Below are 21,301 nucleotides of genomic sequence, written 5' to 3' on the forward strand. Positions count from 1 at the left end.
CGCGCCCGACGCGTTTCGTGACAAAAAAATGTCTAAATATTCCATTACCGTACTTCGAAAGCATGTCAACCGCTGTTTAAAATACATTTTTATGCTATTTTTCTCGTAAAAAAACGATAATATTCCGACCGGGAGTCGTTGTTTTCGTTCAAAGACGAAAGAATAAAAACATGGGGTCGCCTCGTGCACGCGCCTCCAGTCTCTGTTCTCTGATCGACCACTATCTAAATGCGCTAATGTTTTTCAGCCAGGGCCTGCAAAGCCACCATTCAGCTTTTTGCCGCCTTCTGAGAGCCCATGGGAGCCGTAGGAAGTGTCACGTTACAGCAGAGATCCCCTGTTTTGGATAGAGATGATCAAGAAGGCCAATAAATGGTCAGAGAGGGCGCTTCCTGTTTGGAATCTTCTCAGGTTTTGGCCTGCCAAATGAGTTCTGTTATACTCACAGACACCATTCAAACAGTTTTAGAAACTTTGGAGTGTTTTCTATCCAAAGCTAATAATTATATGCATATTCTAGTTTCTGGGCAGGAGTAATAATCAGATTAAATCGGGTACGTTTTTTATCCGGCCGTGAAAATACTGCCCCCTATCCATAACAGGTTAATGATTTACCATCTCCCGAATTAAACTCTAGATGATATATAAGATATCTATCGATAACAGTAATTTATTAATCATTACCTCATATCAGTCTCATAATTCTGAACGTCGCATACTCCTTGCATCTGCACAAACCCCAGCTTTACTGATAATTCCATACCACACAAATTGATTTAATTGTTTATTTACTAACTAAATGATAACACAGGACACACACGGTATAGGTTATTGATTAGAAACTTCATGAGATGAAAACAGGTCCCTAGTGGACTAACGACAACATGACTGCTTGTTTATCAAGAGGAAAGAGAAGAAAGGGAGACAACACTTATACACTTGTAACTATGCTCACAGTAATCCTAATACTTTGCCCCGAACCACCGCCCGTTTGGGTAAGCAATAATGAATGTATTTACGTGTTGAATGTCTTCCTTTGTCGTGTATCTCTGTTGGACCCAGGCCTTCGTGAAAAGGGTTCCGTTGGGCCTTTTCCTGAGCTCAAGTGTAAGGCTCGGATTGTCCACAAGAGGTACTTCTTAGTTGTCCGTGGCTAGAATTGCCATGTCCTGTAGTCTTAGGCAGAACTAACAGGATCCTTCTCCCGTCCTGGAACAGTGGTCCTCTGAAGACTGCTAATCTGCCGTGTCGATGATCCCCAGTGGGGTGATGAGAGCAGTGTACTCGACGATTTGAAAAGAGTAACAGGATGGTTCTACTTAAGTTAACTTTCTTAGATACAGTACTTAGAATAGCTACTCAGCCGTAACATTGATTGTGAGAGAGGCTACTTTGTCCTGTTCACCACGTGTTGATTTTCAGGGTCGTAACCAATGAAGACCTAAGCTGCAGCTTGAGTCCATCTGGTGTGTTAATTCTCAACTCATCCTTTACACTCACAAAGGGACACGCTCTCTGAGCTCCCTTGGGCGTGGCTACTTACTGGGCAAAGTATTATCAAAACTTATGATCTTGTTAGAAAACTAAAATCACATTCCTATCTTACCAAAAATATTCTCTTCAGCCTTGATATTTCCTACACAATGTCAAGGATGTAAACCTGACATACACAGTGTGAAAGCTCTTCAAGTTACAATATTTTCATTATCACTTTTTTTATAAAATTTTTAATGACATCACAAAATAGACATTCATTTCCCATATTCCATCTCTCATCATTCCCCACATCTGAATGTTAGAAATATTGTCCGTGTTCACTTTTGGACGTTAGAGTTTTTGGGTGGCAAAATGTCTCTGGAACAAAGACCGATTCCAATCACCACTACTGAAGACCAAAAAGAGTCGTCTGCTGCAAACAATTTACTATTGGCGTGAGGTGTCCTCAAACTCCCACACCAATCCCTCCTTCCCTCTGTGGGTGAGAGGGGTCTGGTGGAAGGCAGATCCATTGTAAACCTGCTCTTTTGATCCTCACAGGAGAGTTATGACAAGAGATATGAATTATTCCATGTGCAATGACCTGAACACTGCTGCTCTTTGTTCCTTCATCCTCAGGAAACTACCAGAAAGCCCTGGAGACTTACAAAGACATCCATCGGAAATTCCCGGAAAACATTGAATGTAATCCACCCGATCCCTTCTTGTCCTCTCAGCATTACTGCTCTAATGTAATGGTTTATTAAAAAAAATATATACTGATACTGACTCTATGGGTGTGTTTTTTTCCCCGTCCCCCGTCCCCCTCCAGGCCTGCGTTTCCTGGTGAGGCTGTGCACAGACATGGGGATGAAAGAGGTCCAGGACTACGCCACCAAACTGAAGAAGGTGGAGAAGATGAAAGAAATCAGAGAACAGGTACTCTACTTACTCACTACACTCTTGTTTAAGGCTACTGACAATGACAACAGCACCGTCTGAGGCCACTGGAGGTGTTGGCTTCATTGTGTCTTTCCTATGGAAAACAGACAGAATACAGACTTCTCAGTGAATCAGAACCATCTGCTCCTAAATCAGTGCTGAGATGTTCTTGGATCAGAACCGTCTTTCAAAGGAGTGACACTAATTCCTACTCTGTTGTTAACTGGCCCAGGCTTTGCTGACATCATCATCACAGATCAACTCCAGTGTCTCTGGCTGGTTTTTCTCCCTGCAAGTGTCTTTGTTTTCACCATAGAAACCAACCGAGTTAGATAAATCAATGTGTCTGTGTGGTACTCTGTATTGTTGTTTTTGTGGATATTGGATTTCAACAGAGGCATCATTTCTCTCTCCTCTCTAGCGGGTGAAGTCGGCGAGGGAGGGCAGCGCTAGAGGCACCCGGAGAGAGGGTAGCGCCAGCAGTGGTGAGTGATGACCCTGAACACCTCTATACACCTAAACACACTCTGTCTCTAACTTCTTCTATTTAGATGGTAATCCCTTGCAAAATTAAGTTCACCATTATCATATCTTTACTCCTAACTGCTGTCCATGGGTGTGTCTCGACAGTGGGCTCCCCAAACCTTGTCCGCACCCCGCCTAAGGCCATCGGTATGAGCCTGTAGAAGCTAGATAGCTACCTCCTAGCTCTGTACATCACCATTAGATCTCTGACCCCGAGTTCCTTTATTCTCATACTAACCCTTTCTAACTTTTGAAATTCAGTTAACCTTTATAATCTCTCTGTCCTCCCCTGCTGTCCATATGTGTGTCTCGACAGTGGGCACTCCAGACCCTGTCCGCCACCCGCCAAAGAAGGACAGCGGTACGAGCCTCCTTTCTAGAATAGAGCTGGGTCCCGTTCCAATACTTTTATTCCAGTAGTTGTTCCAGTAGTTGTTCCATTGCTACAGCATTCTGCCTTGGCCATTGGAAAACTATTATTACATCGTATCCGTTGTAGTCATCAGCACATTAAGAGTCAAAGGTGTTTGCCTTCAAGGACAATTATTTGGATTATGTGGTAAGAGAAGACTGCAAACTATTCCTTCCAAAGAATATCTGAAGTTTGTGTCCATGTCCAGGCTATTATGTAGTTTCTTAGACTTGATATGCTCTGTCAGCTAATGTTATAACAGTAATGGCTTAGTTATACAGTATCCAGACCAGTATACATGCTAACGTTTTAGTTGAAGTAATTATGTACCATAGTACAGCTGCTTCAAACAACTCCCCTTATAGCCATAGCAATCATCCATCAGCATTCGGTAGTGTAGTGTTTCCCAATCTTTTTTGAACCGTGGCATACCTTGATGGGTTATACAACTCTGATGTACACATACACTGAGTGTACAAAACATTATGAACACCTGCTTTCCATGACATAGCTTTCACCTGGTTAGTCTATGATCCTTTATTGATGTCACTTGATAAATCCACTTCAATCAGTGTAGATGAAGGGGAGGAGACGGGTTAAAGAATGATCTTTATGCCTCGAGACATGGATTGTGTATGTGTGCCATTCAGATGGTGAATGGGTAAGACAAAAGATTGAAGTGCCTTTGAACGGGTTATGGTAGTAGGTGTCAGGCGCACCAGTTTGTGTAAAGAACTGCAACGCTGCTGGGTTTTCAACCTCACCAGTTTCCCGTATGTCAAGAATGGTCCACCACCCAAATGACATCCAGCCAACTTGACACAACTGTGGGAAGCATACTGCAAATCGTCTATTTTCGGTGACAAATGTTTTTTTTATAGATTTAAATAGGGTTTCTTAAATAGGGTTTCTTTGAAATATTTTCATACTTTTCATAGATCCTTACTCATGGTGGTTAATTTGTATGTAGCCCTTTAACAGCGTCCAGTGATGTGGCCCCTCAAATTATACAAATGTAAGAACATTCCATAGATCACGTTTATAAGCGAGTGTTCTAAAAAATAATGAAGATTAGGAAACGCTTCACGACGTTCCTGGGAACCCCTGATTTACTGTACAAATGTCTGCACACACTTCGTCTTACAATTCATTTACTCTTTTTATTCTCTTATGGCACTTCAGAGGTGGATATCAAAGCAGGTGAGCAGGATAGTGTTATATTATGTGTTTGCAGATAACACAAACGTGTGCTTTTAACGCAGACAACTCTTTACTCTCCTCTTGCCATTTTAAATGTCCTTTTTGCTTTAACTGTGCTGTTCTAACTTGATCCTCAACTATCCCTGTTCTCTCTGGTCACTCTCTTATTGCATGCTTTCCTTTTTCTCTTTCTTCTGGATCTGTTCAGTCTCTCACCCTGAGCCTAAACACAGTCCTGTGCTGGACCAGGGGAGAGGTATGTACTGTACTACAGAATGGAAAGCTGTCTATCAACCATATTTGTCACAGTAATTTGTCAATGAAGAAAAGGGTGACATTACGTTTGTTTAAGTGAGAGAAGAAAGGTTTTACATTGTTAGAAAAAAGAAACACCACCATTTCAATATACTATTGTCAAATGACTAAACTCTACAGTCTAGCTTTACAATTCACTGTGTCCCAGAAATCTTCTGTTAGCAGTGTATGCCAGGAATGACTCCTTCCTGCAACTCACCCCCTCCAGCGAATGGTTGCACTGAACACATTGCAAAGAGTGAAGTTGTCCCTCTGACCCGTTTGACTACAAAAAAATGGACATAGTGGTTGTTACTTAATTAGGGACAGCGGAACGCCTCACCAATATCCAATGGTGTAGCGTGGCGCGAAATACAAATACCTCAAAAATGCAAAACTTCAATTTCTCAAACATATGACTATTTTACACCATTTTAAAGACTCTCCTTTATCTAACCACATTGTCCGATTTCAAAAAGGCTTTACAGCGAAAGCAAAACATTAGATTATGTCAGGAGAGTACCCTCCCAAAAATAATCACACAGCCATTTTCAAAGCAAGCATATATGTCACAAAAACCAAAACCACAGCTAAATGCAGCACAAACCTTTGATGATCTTCATCAGATGACACTCCTAGGACATTATGTTATACAATACATGCATGTTTTGTTCAATCAAGTTCATATTTATATCAAAAACCAGCTTTTTACATTAGCATGTGATGTTCAGAACTAGCATACCCACCGCGAACTTCCGGTGAATTTACTAAATTACTCACGATAAACGTTCACAAAAAACATAACAATTATTTTAAGAATTATAGATACAGAACTCCTTAATGCAATCGCTATGTCCGATTTTAAAATAGCTTTTCGGTGAAAGCACATTTTACAATATTCTGAGTACATAGCCCAGCCATCATGGCTAGCTAATTTGACACCCACCAAGTTTTGCCCTCACCAAACTCAGATTTACTATAAGAAAAATTGGATTACCTTTGCTGTTCTTCGTCAGAATGCACTCCCAGGACTTCTACATCAAATGTTGTTTTGGTTCGAAATAATCCATAGTTGTATTGAAATAGCTCCGTTTTGTTCATGCGTTGAGGTCACTATCCGAAGGGTGACACGCGGGCGCATTTCGTGACAAAAAAATTCAAAATATTCCATTACCGTACTTCGAAGCATGTCAAACGCTGTTTAAAATCAATTTTTATGCTATTTTTCTCGTAAAATAGCGATAATATTCCGACCGGGCGACGTTGTATTCATTCAAACATTGAAAGAAAAACATGGAGTCGTCTCGTGCACGCGCGCTCCAGTGTCATTGTTCTCAGCAGGACCACTCACAAAAACTCCTGCTGTTTTTCGCCCAGAGACTGGAGAGCTCTCATTCCACTTTCTGGTGCCTTCTGAGAGCCAATGAAAGCCTTAGAAAATGTCACGTTACAGCAGAGATGCTGTATTTTTGATAGAGATGCCCTAGAAGGAGAACAAATTGTTAGACAGGGCACTTCCTGTATAGAATCTTCTCAGGTTTTGGCCTGCCATATGAGTTCTGTTATACTCACAGACACCATTCAAACAGTTTTAGAAACTTTAGAGTGATTTCTATCCAAATCTACTAATTATATGCATATTCTAGTTTCTGGGGAGGAGTAGTAACCAGATTAAATCGGGTACGTTTTTTTATCCGGCTGTGAAAATACTGCCCCCTATCCCAAACAGATTAAAAACTGGAGTTGTTGTTACTGTTATGTTACTTCAGCAAAGTCATCATCTACTTATGACTACTCTCACTGAGGATCCAGTATGGTTGAAAAGCCTTTCACAGATACTTCCAAATCCATGCTTACACTCTTTGATCACGAGTGTAAGCTGCCCTCTTGTACAGGGAGGTCAGATCGGCCCAAAAGGCGAGAGCTGACTCTTTGACAGGGAAACGTATAGCTAGACACTCATGGTATGTGCAATACATTTTTTTTCTTCTTCCGTTTTGAGGCAAAGAAAAGGGATTGCTTTTCCACTGGAAATCTCACTGCATTTTTGAGGGAGTTGGCCCTGGGGAAGGCTGGGATTTGAGGATTGTGAGGGACAACAGAATTGGGCCTCTTCCTGTTTTCATGGTTGGAATTCTTTTCCATGACTACCTAGTTGCCAGATGTGGAGTGTGGTTGTCTCTTGCCTGTCCCCCACTTTTCTGGACTGCCATACGGACCTGACATCTGAGCCTAGAGCTGTCACACACATTCTGCCTATCTCTTTCCTTCTCTCTCTCTCTCAAACACACACAGAGGAGTGTGTTTGGTATTAACCAGCCTCTCATTGTTACCCTCTGTTAGAGAGGGATAAACAATCACTGCTAAATGTGAACCATGCAGATACAGGGTAATGAAGGGGCCGGTCCCAACAGTAAGCAAGCAGGTTAATCCTGTGTTTGTGTTCTCAGACAGTGGACACAGCAGCCATGGCACCAGCGCCAAGGGAGAGAGGCTGAGCGCCAAGATGAGGGCACTGCCTGGCTCCAACGAACCCTACGAGGCCAGCAGCCAGCGAGACATAGGTGAGACACACACACACACACACACACTCCCTCCCTCCACTTTCAATCGTTTAGACTTGCAGTGTAGGTTTTTTGTCTTCAATTGTACAACTCTATCTCAGGCCCCTGATCCATCTTAACACCTTGTGGACAAAATCATGTTTTATTACACTTTTATTTCATCAGGGGAGCCCATTGACACCAGGGTCTCATTTTCAATGGTCCCCTTAGGAAGAAAAAATCTACACGAACATCCAATAAAAAAATGTAATTACCGTAGTGGCACCAGGGAATCAAGACGCAGGGAGTTCTGCAGGTTATTCAAGAAACGAGGGACATTAAAACTGAAGGCAGATTTACCTAATTCGGTGGAGACCCGAGGAACCTGGAGTTAACCAACCCTGTGAACGAGTTTAGTAACTCATGTTTTCATACTTCAACAATGAAGTTAGGTAAGTCGGAAGCTTGTGTTGTTGAGCTTTGTAAACAAAAAGGGAATAGTGAAGTGATCTCGGGACTTTAATGAGGACCAGTCAACCTTTTCATACAGGATGCAGTGACGCGTATTAAAATTGTCACCTGTGATATAGCACGATGGTAGATGGCATACAAAGGTTTAAAGAGCAACTGACTTTAAAAATGGCCTATGTGGCATCGATAGGAGTCAAACAGTTATTGTAGTGTCAAAATGTACTATAAAGTTGAATAGGATCATTTTGGTCATGAAGTCAGTCTCGTCTAAAACGGAGTTTGGAACATCCATGCATCACAACGGTTAAATGAAGGTTGAGTTTTGATTTGACACCAAGGTAAAGACAGTTTCAGGTTGGATATTCGACGGATATTCGCCTGTAGTTTTCCTTACGTCCACCAACAGCAATTAGGGACTGTCAACATAGTGACAAATCACATTTTTCAAATTTCAATAGCTATTTAACCATTACTCCTAAAAGTTTCAAAACTGGTTCTCGCTAACCCGATGGCATAGACACATATTGCACACATGTATTTTTTGTCGATTTGCATCTCGCACTATTTTAAATCATTTATTTACATTTTTTTAATTTCAATTGGTCATATGACCTACTGGACTCAAACAAGGTTCAGAATGTCCACTGACTACCCTTCTATATTGCACACCCTTTAGTTTGTCTATTTTCATCTCACATGTTTTTACATGAATTTTTCCAAATGTAAAATTTCAATGGCTCCTTGGTCATGTGACCTAATGACTTCAAACAAGGTTCAGAATGTACATCAGTGGGCCTACAGATTGCACACCCTTTAGTTAGTCCATTTTCATCTCACAAGTTTTTACATGAATTTTTCCAAATGTAAAATTTCAATAGCTCCTTGGTCATGACCTCAAACATGGTGCAGAATGTACTCTTCTATGTTGCACACTCTTGTTTGTGTACTGTAAAATCACACGGTTTAATGTACATTTTTCATAGTTTTAAATTTCAATAGCTCCTTGGTCATGTCAATTACACACCTAAGAAGCGTGCAGTGGATGTACACCCATATTGCATAACCTCTAGTTATGTCTCTTCTATGTTGTACATTAATATTAGTTTGACAATTAGGGCGTTCAGTCCAGTGTTTACCCTTTTCTTTAATATTTATCTATAATAATTGGTAGTTCTAAGTACTTATTTTCCCTGTTTTATTATTTTTCCACAGTATTTAACAGCGGTACACAATAGGAGAGAGACAGATAATCTCCATTTGTCGTTAATATCAACCATAAAGGAAAATGGCAAAGTACGAGAGTCATGCTATTAATTGTCCAAAGCAGGGATGGAGAGTGAGCTAGTGAGGTAGACTGCAGTGGGTTTGCTGGTCAATACATATACTGAACATGTTACCACAGTAATGGTGGCCAGTAAATCAATGAATAAAAATTGAATATTGACAAATTAAACAAATTGTAGACCTTTAATCTTTTCCAACATGTCAACAGACACTTAAAATAAGTATGAAACATTTCACAGTGTTAACTTTCTCTTTATCCCTGGTTGATGTACATTTCAGAGCCTCTTCAGTGTGGATGGGGTATAGCAGACATTTTCAACAACAGACTGCACTTCCAGTTTGTGTTCTTTACTCTGTTGAACTCTTGTCTTCAGTCCTCGGCACAGCACATGGAACCACTGTTGGCATGCAAAACATTCAATCTAAAACAAAACAAAGCGTAACACGTTATAAATAATATCAATGTAGTATGACGAATTAGCCATCCATTGTGTTACGTCATAAATTGTCTTACATGCCGTCACTGATATCAAAAGATTATAAACATGTTAAATAAAGTTACTAACCCAGTCAGTCTTTGGGCCACATCCAGGTTCTTTATCAGTGGCACACATGAAGCACTTGTTGGCTTTGTTGAACTCTGAAATCATAGGCATGAACTGAACATATGGCTGTCCCACACAACTGCATAAGAATTTACATTTACTTTGAATTAAACGTCATTACATACCAGACATTTTTAGTATATCCTCAGCCATTTCTTTTGGCAGTTGCTCCATGTGTTTTTGAAGGTTCCATATCAATTTGGGAGGGGATGTTGGGGAAGTTCTGTACAACTTCCTTGGCCATCTACACCAAAAAATGAGTTTTTGACCTAATTGTCACATAACAGATAACCATTCATGATTGAAAATATAACTATCAAACCTGCATTACAAAGATCCCGCAGCTGAAGGTGTCCTGCTGCATGGTGTGAGTTATTTCCCCTCCTTTCCACTTTATGTCCACCCAGTCGTCTTTTCCATGGCAGGATCTTCTCATTTTGAAGTATTCTCTTTTTAATGTAAACATAATGGAATTCTGATTAGTTATAGGCAAATGAATACACAAGCCAAATTTGTATGCTGTTTTCCTTATCACTATAATCTAGTAGTAATTTAGTAGTAGAGGTAATGTCCTTTATGCCCCATTCCACACACAGCCTAAATTATAGGCACTGAACCATTTACAGGACAATAATAAAAGTAGCATATAGGATCCAACCCTATCACAGAGTGAATAAATGTAGAGCGTTTGTAGACTTTAAGAAAAAAATATTAAGTGACAGTTTCATCAGTACGTGCTTAAAGAAAGTTATATCATAGATGGCCATGCCCACCAAATCAATGACAATAGAGAATGAATTGTAAGCACCAAAGTGTTTGTCAAAATATTATCTGAAAATGTCAGTTGTTGAACATAATACTTCTATTTGCAATAGCAATTTATGATATATGCAGTTGAGGAATATTCCATGTGCCAACACTACAAGTAGGACGGACATAAGACATTCACACATACAGTATTTATTTATTTATTACATTTTTTATTTCACCTTTATTTAACCAGGTAAGCCAGTTGAGAACAAGTTCTCATTTACAACTGCGACCTGGCCAAGATAAAGCAAAGCAGTGTGACACAAACAACAACACAGAGTTACACATAGAATAAACAAACGTACAGTCAATAACAATAGAAAAGTCTATATACAGTGTGTGCAAATGAAGTAAGATTAGGGAGGTAAGGCAATAAATAGCCCGTAGTGGCGAAATAATTACAATTTAACAAATAAACACTGGAGTGATAGATGTGCAAGTAGAGATACTGGGGTGCAAAGGAGTGAAAAATATATAATTTACAGATGGGCTATGTACAGGTGCAGTAAGCTGCTCTGATAGCTGATGCTTAAAGATAGTGAGGGAGATATGAGGCTCCAGCTTCAGTGATTTTTGAAATTCGTTCCAGTCATTGGCAGCAGAGAACTGGAAGGAAAGGCAACCAAAGGAGGAATTGGCTTTGCGGGTGACCAATGAAATATACCTGATGGGGTGGGTGCTGCTATGGTGACCAGTGAACTGAGAAGGCGGGGCTTTACCTAGCAAGGACTTATAGATGACCTGGAGCCAGTGGGTTTGGCGACAAATATGAAGCCAGGACCAGCCAACGAGAGCATACAGGTCGCAGTGGTGGGTAGTATATGCGGCTTTGGTGACGAAACGGATGGTACTGTGATAGACTACATCCAATTTGCTGAGTAGAGTGTTGGAGGCTATTTTGTAAATGACATCGCCGAAGTCAAGGATCAGTAGGATAGTCAGTTTTACGAGGGTATGTTTTTACATTACATTACATTTTATTTTATGTTTGGTAGCATGAGTGAAGGATGCTTTGTTGCGAAATAGGAAGCAGATTCTAGATTTAATTTTGGATTGGAGATGCTTAATATGAGTCTGGAAGGAGAGTTTACAGTCTAACCAGACACCTAGGTATTTGTAGTTGTCCACATATTCTAAGTCAGAACCATCCAGAGTAGTGATGCTAGATGGGCGGGAAGGTGCGGGCAGCAATCGGTTGAAGAGCATGATTTTTTGTTTTACTTGCATTTAAGAGCAGTTGGAGGCCACGGAAGGAGAATTGTATGGTTAGTTTACACCGTGTCCAAAGAAGGGCCAGAAGTATACAGAATGGTGTCATCTGCATAGAAGTGGGTCAGTGAATCACCAGCCGCAAGAGCAACATCATTGATGTATACAGAGAAAAGAGTCGACCCGAGAATTGAACCCTGTGGCACCCCCATAGAGACTGCCAGAGGTCTGGACAACAGGCCCTCCGATTTGACACACTGAACTCTATCTGAGAAGTAGTTGGTGAACCAGGCGAGGCAGTCATTTGAGAAACCAAGGCTGTTGAGTCTGCCGATAAGTTCCTAACTTCCCTGAAAAGTTGCATATCGCAGGGGCTATTCGATGCTAATGCAGTACGCCACAGGATGTTTTTGTGCTGATCAAGGGCAGTCAGGTCTGGAGTGAACCAAGGGCTATATCTGTTCCTGGTTCAACATTTTGTTGAATGGGGCAATGCTTATTTAAGATGGTGAGGAAAGCACTTTTAAAGAATAACCAGGCATCCTCTACTGACGGAATGAGGTCAATATATTTTCAGGATACCCGGGCCAGGTCGATTAGAAAGGCCTGCTCGCTGAAGTGTTTTAGGGAGCGTTTGACTGTGATGAGGGGTGGTCGTTTGACCGCGGAACCATTACGGGCGCAGGCAATGAGGCAACCAGGATCTCAGCAATCACTGAAGACAGCAGAGGTGTATTTAGAGGACAGGTTTGTTAGAATGATATCTATGAGGGTGCCCAGGTTTACGGATTTGGGGTTGTACCTTGTAGGTTCCATGATATTTTAGGTGAGATTGAGGGCATCTAGCTTAGATTGTAGGACGGCCGGGGTGTTAAGCATATCCCAGTTTAGGTCACCTAACAGTACAAACTCTGAAGATAAATGCTGGGCAATTCATTCACATATGGTGTCCAGGGTGCAGCTGAGGGAGGTCTGTAACAAGGGGAAACAATGAGACTTATTTCTGGAAAGGTGGATTTTTAAAAGTAGAAGCTTGAACTATTTGGGCACAGACATGGATAGCATGACATAACTCTGCAGTAGATTGCAACTCCACCCCCTTTGGCAGTTCTGTCTTGGCGGAAAATGTATACACATACAGAGGCATTTTTCATCTGATTTTACCACTCAGAATCCAGAATGGATATGACAATGTGGCCAGCACAGGACGTAATACACCCTTACAACAATCTACTTTTTGATCTTCTTGATGTCTTATCTGGTAAACTGCTACTATGTGTAAAGAAAAGAGCCCCAATTAGGGGTTAGTGTACTCCAGTAAAAAAGGCTGGTTTAGATGGAAAACTATTGCCCCGTGTCCCTCCTTCTCTTTCTGTCCAGCAGGGTCAACCAAAAACACTTGGCCTGATGGTTCATGCAGATACTGGGGAAGCAATATAGAAATGTATTGATCCCTTAAATGATTTTACTATTAAATGACCCATATCACAACCCTCATACCGCTCCACAAAAATGTACCTAAATCAATTTTGGAAAAAGGATTTTACTCACAAAAGACATAGGAATTTATTCTTCCAGTTAGAAATAGTAGGCCATGCATCAAATAAATAATTATTTTCATCAGAAAAACCAACCCTCAAATGCACTATTGCATTTTGTAAGTTGTTTGCAGGTGGCTTGTTGTGAATGTACTCAAATATCAGGTTATGGAAACTGTGTTCTAATACTCAACGTAGAAGGATTAGTCTTAATGTACAGTATATGAAAAGGATTCTTTCACCTTATCAAGCTCACTCTGACTGACAAATCACAGCCTATTACTGGGATTAAAAAGAGCATATGAAACAGTTTTTCACGGGGCCTACTTGTGTACCTTCCTTTAAGCACCTCTGTTTGAACACCTCTCCTGTCCTTGATCCATACCACATACAGCCATTTGGGGATCTTTTCAGTGTCCATGTAAGAGAGAGTTATTGCGAGGCTGGAACATTTGTTACATTTTTTATTTTTGTTTTTTAAGTTAACACCCATGTGAAATGAAGGCCTGCAAAGCTTACAGATTTAAGTCTAATAGCATGATATGAAAGTAGACAAACATCAGAGTGAGCAATATAAAGGTATGTGGACATTCTGAACCTTGTTTGAGGTCAGTAGGTCACATGACCAAGGAGCTATTGAAATTCTAAATGTTGAGACATTTTTGTGAGACAAAAATGGACTAACTAAAGAGTGTGCAATATAGAAGGGTAGTCAGTGAACATACTGAACCTTGTTTGTAGTCACTAGGTCACATGACCAAGGAGCTATTGAAATTTTACATTTGGAAAAATTCATATAAAATCTTGAGATGAAAATGGACTAACTAAACAGTGTTCAATATAGAAGGGTAGCCATTGGACATTCTGGACTGTGTATGAGTCAATTAGGTCACATGACCAATGAGCTATTGAAATTTGAATGTAAAAAAAGTGTGTACTTTGTTTATGCTCCCTAACTAATTCAACTAGGAATACAAAATGCTGCTCACATTTCCACATGTTATTAGCTTTGGAAAGCGAATTAATGTCCAAATCGTGAAAATAAGACCTGTGCAATGTTGTGCGCAATTTTTCCAACATCATGACACTTATTTGGAGTCTGTGGCTCAAGTGGTTTGAAGCTATTGAGGTTTGAAAGCGCGAATATCCGTCGAATATCCAACTTGAAACTGTCTTTACCTCGGTTGATTTGACAATGTCAATTTACCCACTAATATGGGGTGAACTGCTGCGGTGATTGCGCTCTATCCAATGGTATAGACAATGAGACAGACCGGCCCAGCAGCTCCGACTTTGTTTACATAATAAAGCACGTTGCACATGTATTTAACTTAATACTGCAAACCAACACATTTTAGTTAGATGTTAATTTGCACAACTAAAACATCCTTGGCAAAAACATAAAAATGACAGATTTCTTGAGTTCTAAGATTCATTCTGGCTATTTTGAGGAAGTGAAATAGGCTCCCGTGTCTACAGTGTCTCATTGGGGGCAAACATTAACCAAACGCGGAATCGGCCAGGAAACACCTCCAAGACTGAAATCTCGTTTTTCTAATGAGCAACAGAAAAACACACATGTCAATCGGTGTATTCCGTTGCTCTTTAAGAGTAGTTGCTGCTGCAATCTGGTAAATGGTGTCACCATAGTCAAGAACTGGCAGGAAAGGTGACTGTACAATCTGCTTCTTGCTGTTTAGGAAGAGGCAAGATCTAGTTCAAAAAAAAAAAAAAAGCCTTTGCTTTTTAAATGTTAAATCCTTGTCAATCCAAATGCCTAGATATTTTTAGGCGGGAACCCGATCGATGGGAGAACCATTCAATGAATATATATGTAGTCCATCTGAAAATGTTTTGCGAATATGAGAGACCATATATTTAGTCTTGCCCACATTAAGTACAAGTTTTAAACCAACCGGGGCTTTCTGTAACGCAGCAAAGTCCGATTGCATCTCTAACAACGCCTGGCATACATAACATTTACATTTAAGTCATTTAGCAGACGCTCTTATCCAGAGCAACTTACAAATTGGTGCATTCACCTTAAGATATCCAGTGAAACAACCACTTTATAACAATGTCGTCGGCATACAGATGAATATTACACGTTTTAACATATCATTTTTATGATCTAAGCAATTTTAACACATCTAAAACTGTGCTGTTTCCAGGTCTAAAACCAGACTGTTCATTTATTTATTTTTTTCACCTTTATTTAACCAGGTAGGCTAGTTGAGAGCAAGTTCTCGTTTACAACTGCGACCTGGCCAAGATAAAGCAAAGCAGTGCAACACAAACAACAACACAGAGTTACACATGGAATAAACAAACATACAGTCAATAACACAATAGAAAAAAAGTATATATACATATACAGTGTGTGCAAATTAGGTAAGATAATGGAGGTTAAAAAGGCAATAAATAGGCCATAGTGGCAAAATAATTACAATTTAGCAGTTAAAAACTAGTGATAGATGTGCAGAATATGAATGTGCAAGTAGAGATACTAGGGTGCAAAGGAGCAAAAATAAATAACAGTATGGGGATGAGGTAGTTGGATGGGCTATTCACAGATGGGCTATGTACAGGTGCAGTGATCTGTGAGCTGCTCTGACAGCTGGTGCTTAAAGTTAGTGAGGGACTAATGAGTCTCCAGCTTCAGTGATTTTTGCAATTTGTTCCAATCATTGGCAGCAGAGAACTGGAAGGAAAGGCAGCCAAAAGAGGAATTGGCTTTGGCAGTGAATATACCTGCTGGAGCGCGTGCTGCTATGATGACTAGTGAGCTTGAGATAAGGTGGGGCTTTACCTAGCAATTAAGAAGAGTGTGAAACGTTTTTAAATGTTTTAAAAGCTGAGAGTTGGCCAGGGATTCTAAAACTTTGGAAAGGAAAAATCATTTGGAAGTTGTATGGTAAATATCTAAGTCAGAAGGATCTCCTCCTTTCAAGATCTTAGGGATAACAGCAGAAACAATTGTAAAATAAATGTAGGTCAATGGTTCTGCAATAAGTGGGGCAGAGAGCTGCAGTAAAAAGGGATCAAGTGAATCAGTACCTATTGATTTTTTTTTAACATCAATCTTTAGCGAAGCACTTAGTAAATCAAGTGGTTGAAATGAAAATGAAGTATGTGATTCAGTCAGTGCATCATTCTCTCCAATCTGTTTTGAGGTGTCTAAAGGACTCCCTCTAGTGGAATGATGCATGACAGAGGCCTGGACCAAACAGACCTAATAGAGAGAAGCAGTATACCATCCACTGTCTGTAGGCAGTGGACTATAGATCACCCTCTCTACCTCTTCATCAGCACTAACACAGCTCAAATCAAATGTTATTTGTCACATGCGCCGAATAAAATAGGTGTAGACCTTAGCGTGAAATGCTTACTTACAAGCCCTTAACCAACAATTAAGTTTTACGAAAATAAGAGTTAATCAATTATTTACTAAAAAAAAAAGTAACAATAACGAGGTTCTATACAGGGGGTACCGGTACCGAGTCAATATGCGGGAGTACAGGTAATTTGTACATGTAGGTAAGAGTAAAGTGACTGCATAGATAAACAGCGAGTAGCAGCATTGTTAATGCATAGTCCAGGTAGCCATTTGATTAACTGTTCAGCTGTCTTATGGCTTGGGGGTAGAAGCTGGAGCCTTTTGGACCTAGATTTGGCACCTTCATGAAGTCACTCACCCTCCCTCTCTTTCCTAACATTACTCTTCAGGGGATTGGTGTTGTTCCCCTTACAATATTTTGAGTGTGCTGCTACGACAGTTCATACTTTTCACTTACAGTGGGGTTCTAGTGTGGGTGTCAATGTGGAACACCGTATCTGCAGGGAGTGTGGTACACCTTTGTCCCATGTGTGCAATATAATAATGTATAGTAACCACATATGTCCCTGTGTGTAGATGCCTCCTACGTGGATCCACTGGGGGCTCCGATGGAGAGACCAAAGACTGCAGCTAAGAAGCGCAATGAAGATGATGACTTTGCTGATGAAGAGCTGGGAGATGACCTACTACCGGAGTAGCCAGCTGCAGTTCCCCTGCTTTTCTCCTCCCCTCTTCCTTGAAGATTAAATGAGTTGGGTATTCTTAAAAAAAAATATATATATATTTACAAATGGAAACTGAGTTTGACTCGAGCCTCCCTTATACATTCAAACAAACCTATGGCGTAAACGGAGATGATTATTTTCCCATATGCGTGTCTGGATGCGTTTATCAACTGGAAACTTTGTGGAAATTCCATTGTCATTAACTCTATGCTACCTTCAAGATAGTAATACAGTTTTAACACAATTTAGAGGCTCTTCATTTAAATGAATACTTTATAGGCTACAGATGTTTATTTTTTGCAACGCAATATTTATTGTAATTTGCTACAGGCAAATGCTGTGTGCTGATTGAGGTAAAGAAGCACATGTATCTCTCTGATTTGTCTTGTGAACTATTTTCAAATGACTTGAAAATTATAAAATGTTTTTTCACCATACATTTTGCGCTTGTTAATTGTGGATGTATAGCACATGGGGATGTGTGAAACTTACCCCTCAGCCTGGTGTCCCCACCTGGTAAGATACCTCAGGAGTGCGGTCACGTGTGCTAGCAAGGCAGAGGTCCTAAGTTCGCACCAGGTATGGGCCCAATAATGAGGAAGTGGCATAGCCGCGGGAAGTAGAGTTGCTTTAACACCCCCTGACAATTTTGAATTTAAAAAATTATACATTACCGGTCTAAAGTTTGAAAACTTACTCTTTCAAGGGTTTTTCTTTATTTTTACTATTTTCTACATTGTAGAATAATAGTGAAGACAAACTATGAAATAACACATGGAATCATGTAGTAACCAAAAAAGTGTTAAACAATTCTAAATATATTTTAGATTCTTCAAATAGCCACCTTTTGCCTTGACGGCTTTGCACACTTTCAACCAGCTTTACCTGGAATGCTTTTCCAAGTCTTAAGAGTCCCCACATATGCTGAGCACTTGTTGGCGGCTTTTCCTTCACTCTGCGGTCCGACTCATCCCTAACCATCTGAATTTGGTTGAGGTCGGAGGCTTATGGTAGAGAAATTAACATCCAATTAACTGGCAACAGCTATGGTGGACATTCCTGCTGTCAGCATGCCAATTGCATGCTCCCTCAACTTGAGACATCTGTGGCAACCACATTTTAGAGTGGTCTTTTGTCCCCAGCACAAGGTGCATGTGTGTAATGATCATGCTCTTTAATCAGTTTCTTGATATGGGACCAACACTTTACATTTTGCATTTATTTTTGTTCAGTATACAGTGTCTTCAGCACCATTAAGAAAACAAATTGGGCAAAAATGGTGAATGTGTCAAGTGACCAGTACCGCAGAACCCCTGTGTACATGCCCTCGGTCATCCTGCGTCAGGGGGGCGCTACTCATGCATAGAGCTATATGTATCTGTGGCGATGGGGTCCACCCATGTTCCCCTGCTGGAGAAAGACTGGGTGCTGCTCTGCGCATCAGAGTTTGAAGAGAGCAGTCTCTGCTCCAATGACAAGAACATAAACTATCCACGGGCAGCAAGCCTGTAGAAAAGGGCTGTGTAATATGTATGAAAATGCATGTGTAAGCAGCAGTAGTTTTGAACCTGGAGGATTTCAACACAGTAATATACTAATTGACACTGCTGGTATTACATGATACTCTAAGCATGTTCCCAGGCCCTGCAAATGAAATCCGACAGATTTTTACAACAGTTTAGACATTTATTTTCTGTGTATATGAAATATTATTTACACTGAAGTCAAATATGAATACCATTATTCACTTCATAATTATGTTATGGGATAAGAAATCATTTTAAAAACAACAGAGTCCGATACCATTGGTCCCCAAAATGAAACCTTGTCTGACAGGCAATAGAAATTGCCCAACAAGATGGGCCTTCCTTGCGACTATCACAGACATCGGTCAAGTCAGAACTGAGGCATTGATGGACGTCAGACATCAATAGTCAATAAGGCCATACATGAAGCGTTGTAAGAGCCTCAGGACATGAGGTTTGAGGGGTAGTTAGTGAAACAGCGGAACTCGTTGGCCAGGTTTTTGTTGTGTTTAGGCAGGAAGCTGCATATCTTCAGACCCATCAAATTCTCTGCATGCTCCTCCATGATGGCTCCTGAAGGAGTGGTAGATAAAACAAAGGATATTAGATTTTTTTAAAAGCTGCAGAGAGCGGCATGTCATTCTGGTATGTGTAAGAATGCCCGTATTCAGTGGTGTGCGGTATGGAGAAGGGCACAAGCCCGAGGACAGACACAGCAATGTGAGGCTCACCTGTGCAGAGCAGCACCTTGCCCTTAGCCAGGTACTTCACAGTCTGGGCGACCTTATTGAGGCACTCCTCAGACAGGTAGGGGGGGTCAGCTAGGACAACGTCGAAACTCTGCGGGGCTACATCCTCTGGGAGAGCAAGGGGCTCGTTGTAGTCATAGAAGATGAACTCTTGGCCGTAGGTGGCGAAACGGCGGTCATACTCTAGAACCACAGCCGACACACCGTCAGAGCCTTCCACCACCCCCTGCTTCAGCTTCTGGTACACACTGGGTGCGCTCAGACAGGCTATCCTGGAAAGTAACATCACAAGCTTTAGAAGGGCAGTCTGTAGTGAATTACACCCCAGCCATGGCAGACACCTGACTGTGTAGATGCATAGTACATATCCCCCTCACCTGCCACCTTTCCCAGCTTCGTGAATAACCTCTTCAACTAGCCGTGTTGCCGTCTCATCGCTGTACCAGAATTGGCTCATACGCTGGTGGACAGATATCAAGCAATGTAAATACAGCCATAATGTAGCAATAGAGGGAGAATAGCCAGTAGACCAGCTGATAATGCTGCTAAAGTTATCTAGCATCACGGTCAACATACCCAGTCCTCTTCCACCGCCCCCACCGAGTACTTGTCCACCGGTGCTGTGCTCTGCACAAGCCCGTCTCTCTCCTCTGTGTAAAACTCCTGCAGGGCAGCCAGGGTGGCCGCCGACAGCTGAGGGATATCGTCGTCGCTGTCACTCATGGCTTCAAACTTGCTCGAAGGTCGATGGCAGCCACCTATACGTAACACTAATTGGAAAGCTAGTTAGTTAACTGTAACTTAGCTACCGTAGCTAGTTAGCGTCAGTGTGTTGCGATCTAAAAACGCGCTAACAAGTTACTAAAGAAAACAGCAATGCTAGCTAGTTAGCCAGAACGTGCAAGACCGACATATTTGCCTACTGTAAAATAGTATAGTACCTTTGCGTGGTGTGTTGCTGGTTTCTGAAAATAAATATTAACTGTCGCTACTGATTCATCGCTTACAACACGTGTCAAGCAATAATAACATACAATAGTTACAGTGTCCGAGGAAGGACATGTGGTATTCTACATGAGCGATGTTCTCAGGCTGCGCAGTAGTGATATGCTTTTAGCGAACGATTCGTTCTTTTTGAACAACTCTTTTTACTGACTCGAGATTCATGATTCAATTTTCTGAGCGACTCGTTCATTGTAATCGTTCGTTTAACCTGCTTGTGCTAGCTGCAATGTCATACACACCGAGGTATAATATAATCCTACAGCAGGATAAATACACGTTCCTCCGGATCAACTGCCCCAGAGACGTGCTCCGACTATGCGCATAGAAAAATAGATAATTAGCATAGAGAATAAAAATACATGTTTAGAACTGATAATTGATCGCATGCTGCAAGAATGACTGCAATTAATTGATTATTGAACGTTATGAGATGACAGCTCAACAAACTCCAACCCTATAACGAATCGTTTGGTGGGCTGTAGTTCATCACCCTCATGGGAGTCAAACTATGTACTCCGTCAAGAGTCGTTTACAATCTGGTCTGGTTGCGGCCACTAGACCTCGTTTGAAATGGATCAATAAATATTATTTGTATGCCTAGCAATCAACAAATGTACATAGTTTAAAGCACACGTTTACACGTCTGTAAA

The 21,301-nt window shown here is 40.9% G+C and overlaps 2 protein-coding genes across 7 annotated transcripts in view; one reads left to right on the forward strand and one right to left on the reverse strand.

Annotated features, from left to right (window-relative positions):
* The window catches only part of ift88 (intraflagellar transport 88 homolog), a 30,319-nt gene extending 12,900 nt beyond the window's left edge, over positions 1 to 17,419 (forward strand). For 3 of the 6 annotated variants that reach the window (XM_029711814.1, XM_029711815.1, XM_029711819.1), the window contains 7 exons: positions 2,116 to 2,181; positions 2,309 to 2,415; positions 2,840 to 2,903; positions 4,538 to 4,555; positions 4,764 to 4,811; positions 7,300 to 7,413; positions 17,223 to 17,419. In XM_029711814.1, the coding sequence (XP_029567674.1) occupies positions 2,116 to 2,181; positions 2,309 to 2,415; positions 2,840 to 2,903; positions 4,538 to 4,555; positions 4,764 to 4,811; positions 7,300 to 7,413; positions 17,223 to 17,344 (539 nt within the window). In that variant the 3' untranslated portion in view covers positions 17,345 to 17,419. The remainder of the gene's footprint in view (positions 1 to 2,115; positions 2,182 to 2,308; positions 2,416 to 2,839; positions 2,904 to 4,537; positions 4,556 to 4,763; positions 4,812 to 7,299; positions 7,414 to 17,222) is intronic. The other 3 variants (XM_029711817.1, XM_029711818.1, XM_029711816.1) reach the window with 2 other exon arrangements.
* A 1,617-nt stretch (positions 17,420 to 19,036) lies between these two features.
* On the reverse strand, positions 19,037 to 20,765 carry eef1akmt1 (EEF1A lysine methyltransferase 1). Its single transcript, XM_029711824.1, has 5 exons — positions 20,588 to 20,765; positions 20,223 to 20,416; positions 20,024 to 20,106; positions 19,629 to 19,918; positions 19,037 to 19,470 (listed from the first exon to the last, which is right to left on the reverse strand). Exons 2-5 carry the CDS (start codon positions 20,367 to 20,369, stop codon positions 19,340 to 19,342), a joined length of 651 nt encoding a protein of 216 aa, XP_029567684.1. The 5' UTR covers positions 20,370 to 20,416; positions 20,588 to 20,765; the 3' UTR covers positions 19,037 to 19,339.
* Between the last annotated feature and the right edge of the window lie 536 nt (positions 20,766 to 21,301).

Source organism: Salmo trutta, chromosome 24 (assembly GCF_901001165.1).
Source record: "Salmo trutta chromosome 24, fSalTru1.1, whole genome shotgun sequence".
Classification (NCBI taxonomy): domain Eukaryota; kingdom Metazoa; phylum Chordata; class Actinopteri; order Salmoniformes; family Salmonidae; genus Salmo; species Salmo trutta.

Excerpts from the sequence above, each read along its gene's own strand:
- eef1akmt1 (XM_029711824.1), bottom strand. The coding sequence starts at position 20,369 with ATGAGTGACAGCGACGACGATATCCCTCAGCTGTCGGCGGCCACCCTG. Across the intron at positions 20,107-20,222 it reads GGGCGGTGGAAGAGGACTGG|CGTATGAGCCAATTCTGGTA; the intron begins GTATGTTGACCG and ends TCTGTCCACCAG. Across the intron at positions 19,471-19,628 it reads CAAGGTGCTGCTCTGCACAG|GAGCCATCATGGAGGAGCAT; the intron begins GTGAGCCTCACA and ends CCACTCCTTCAG.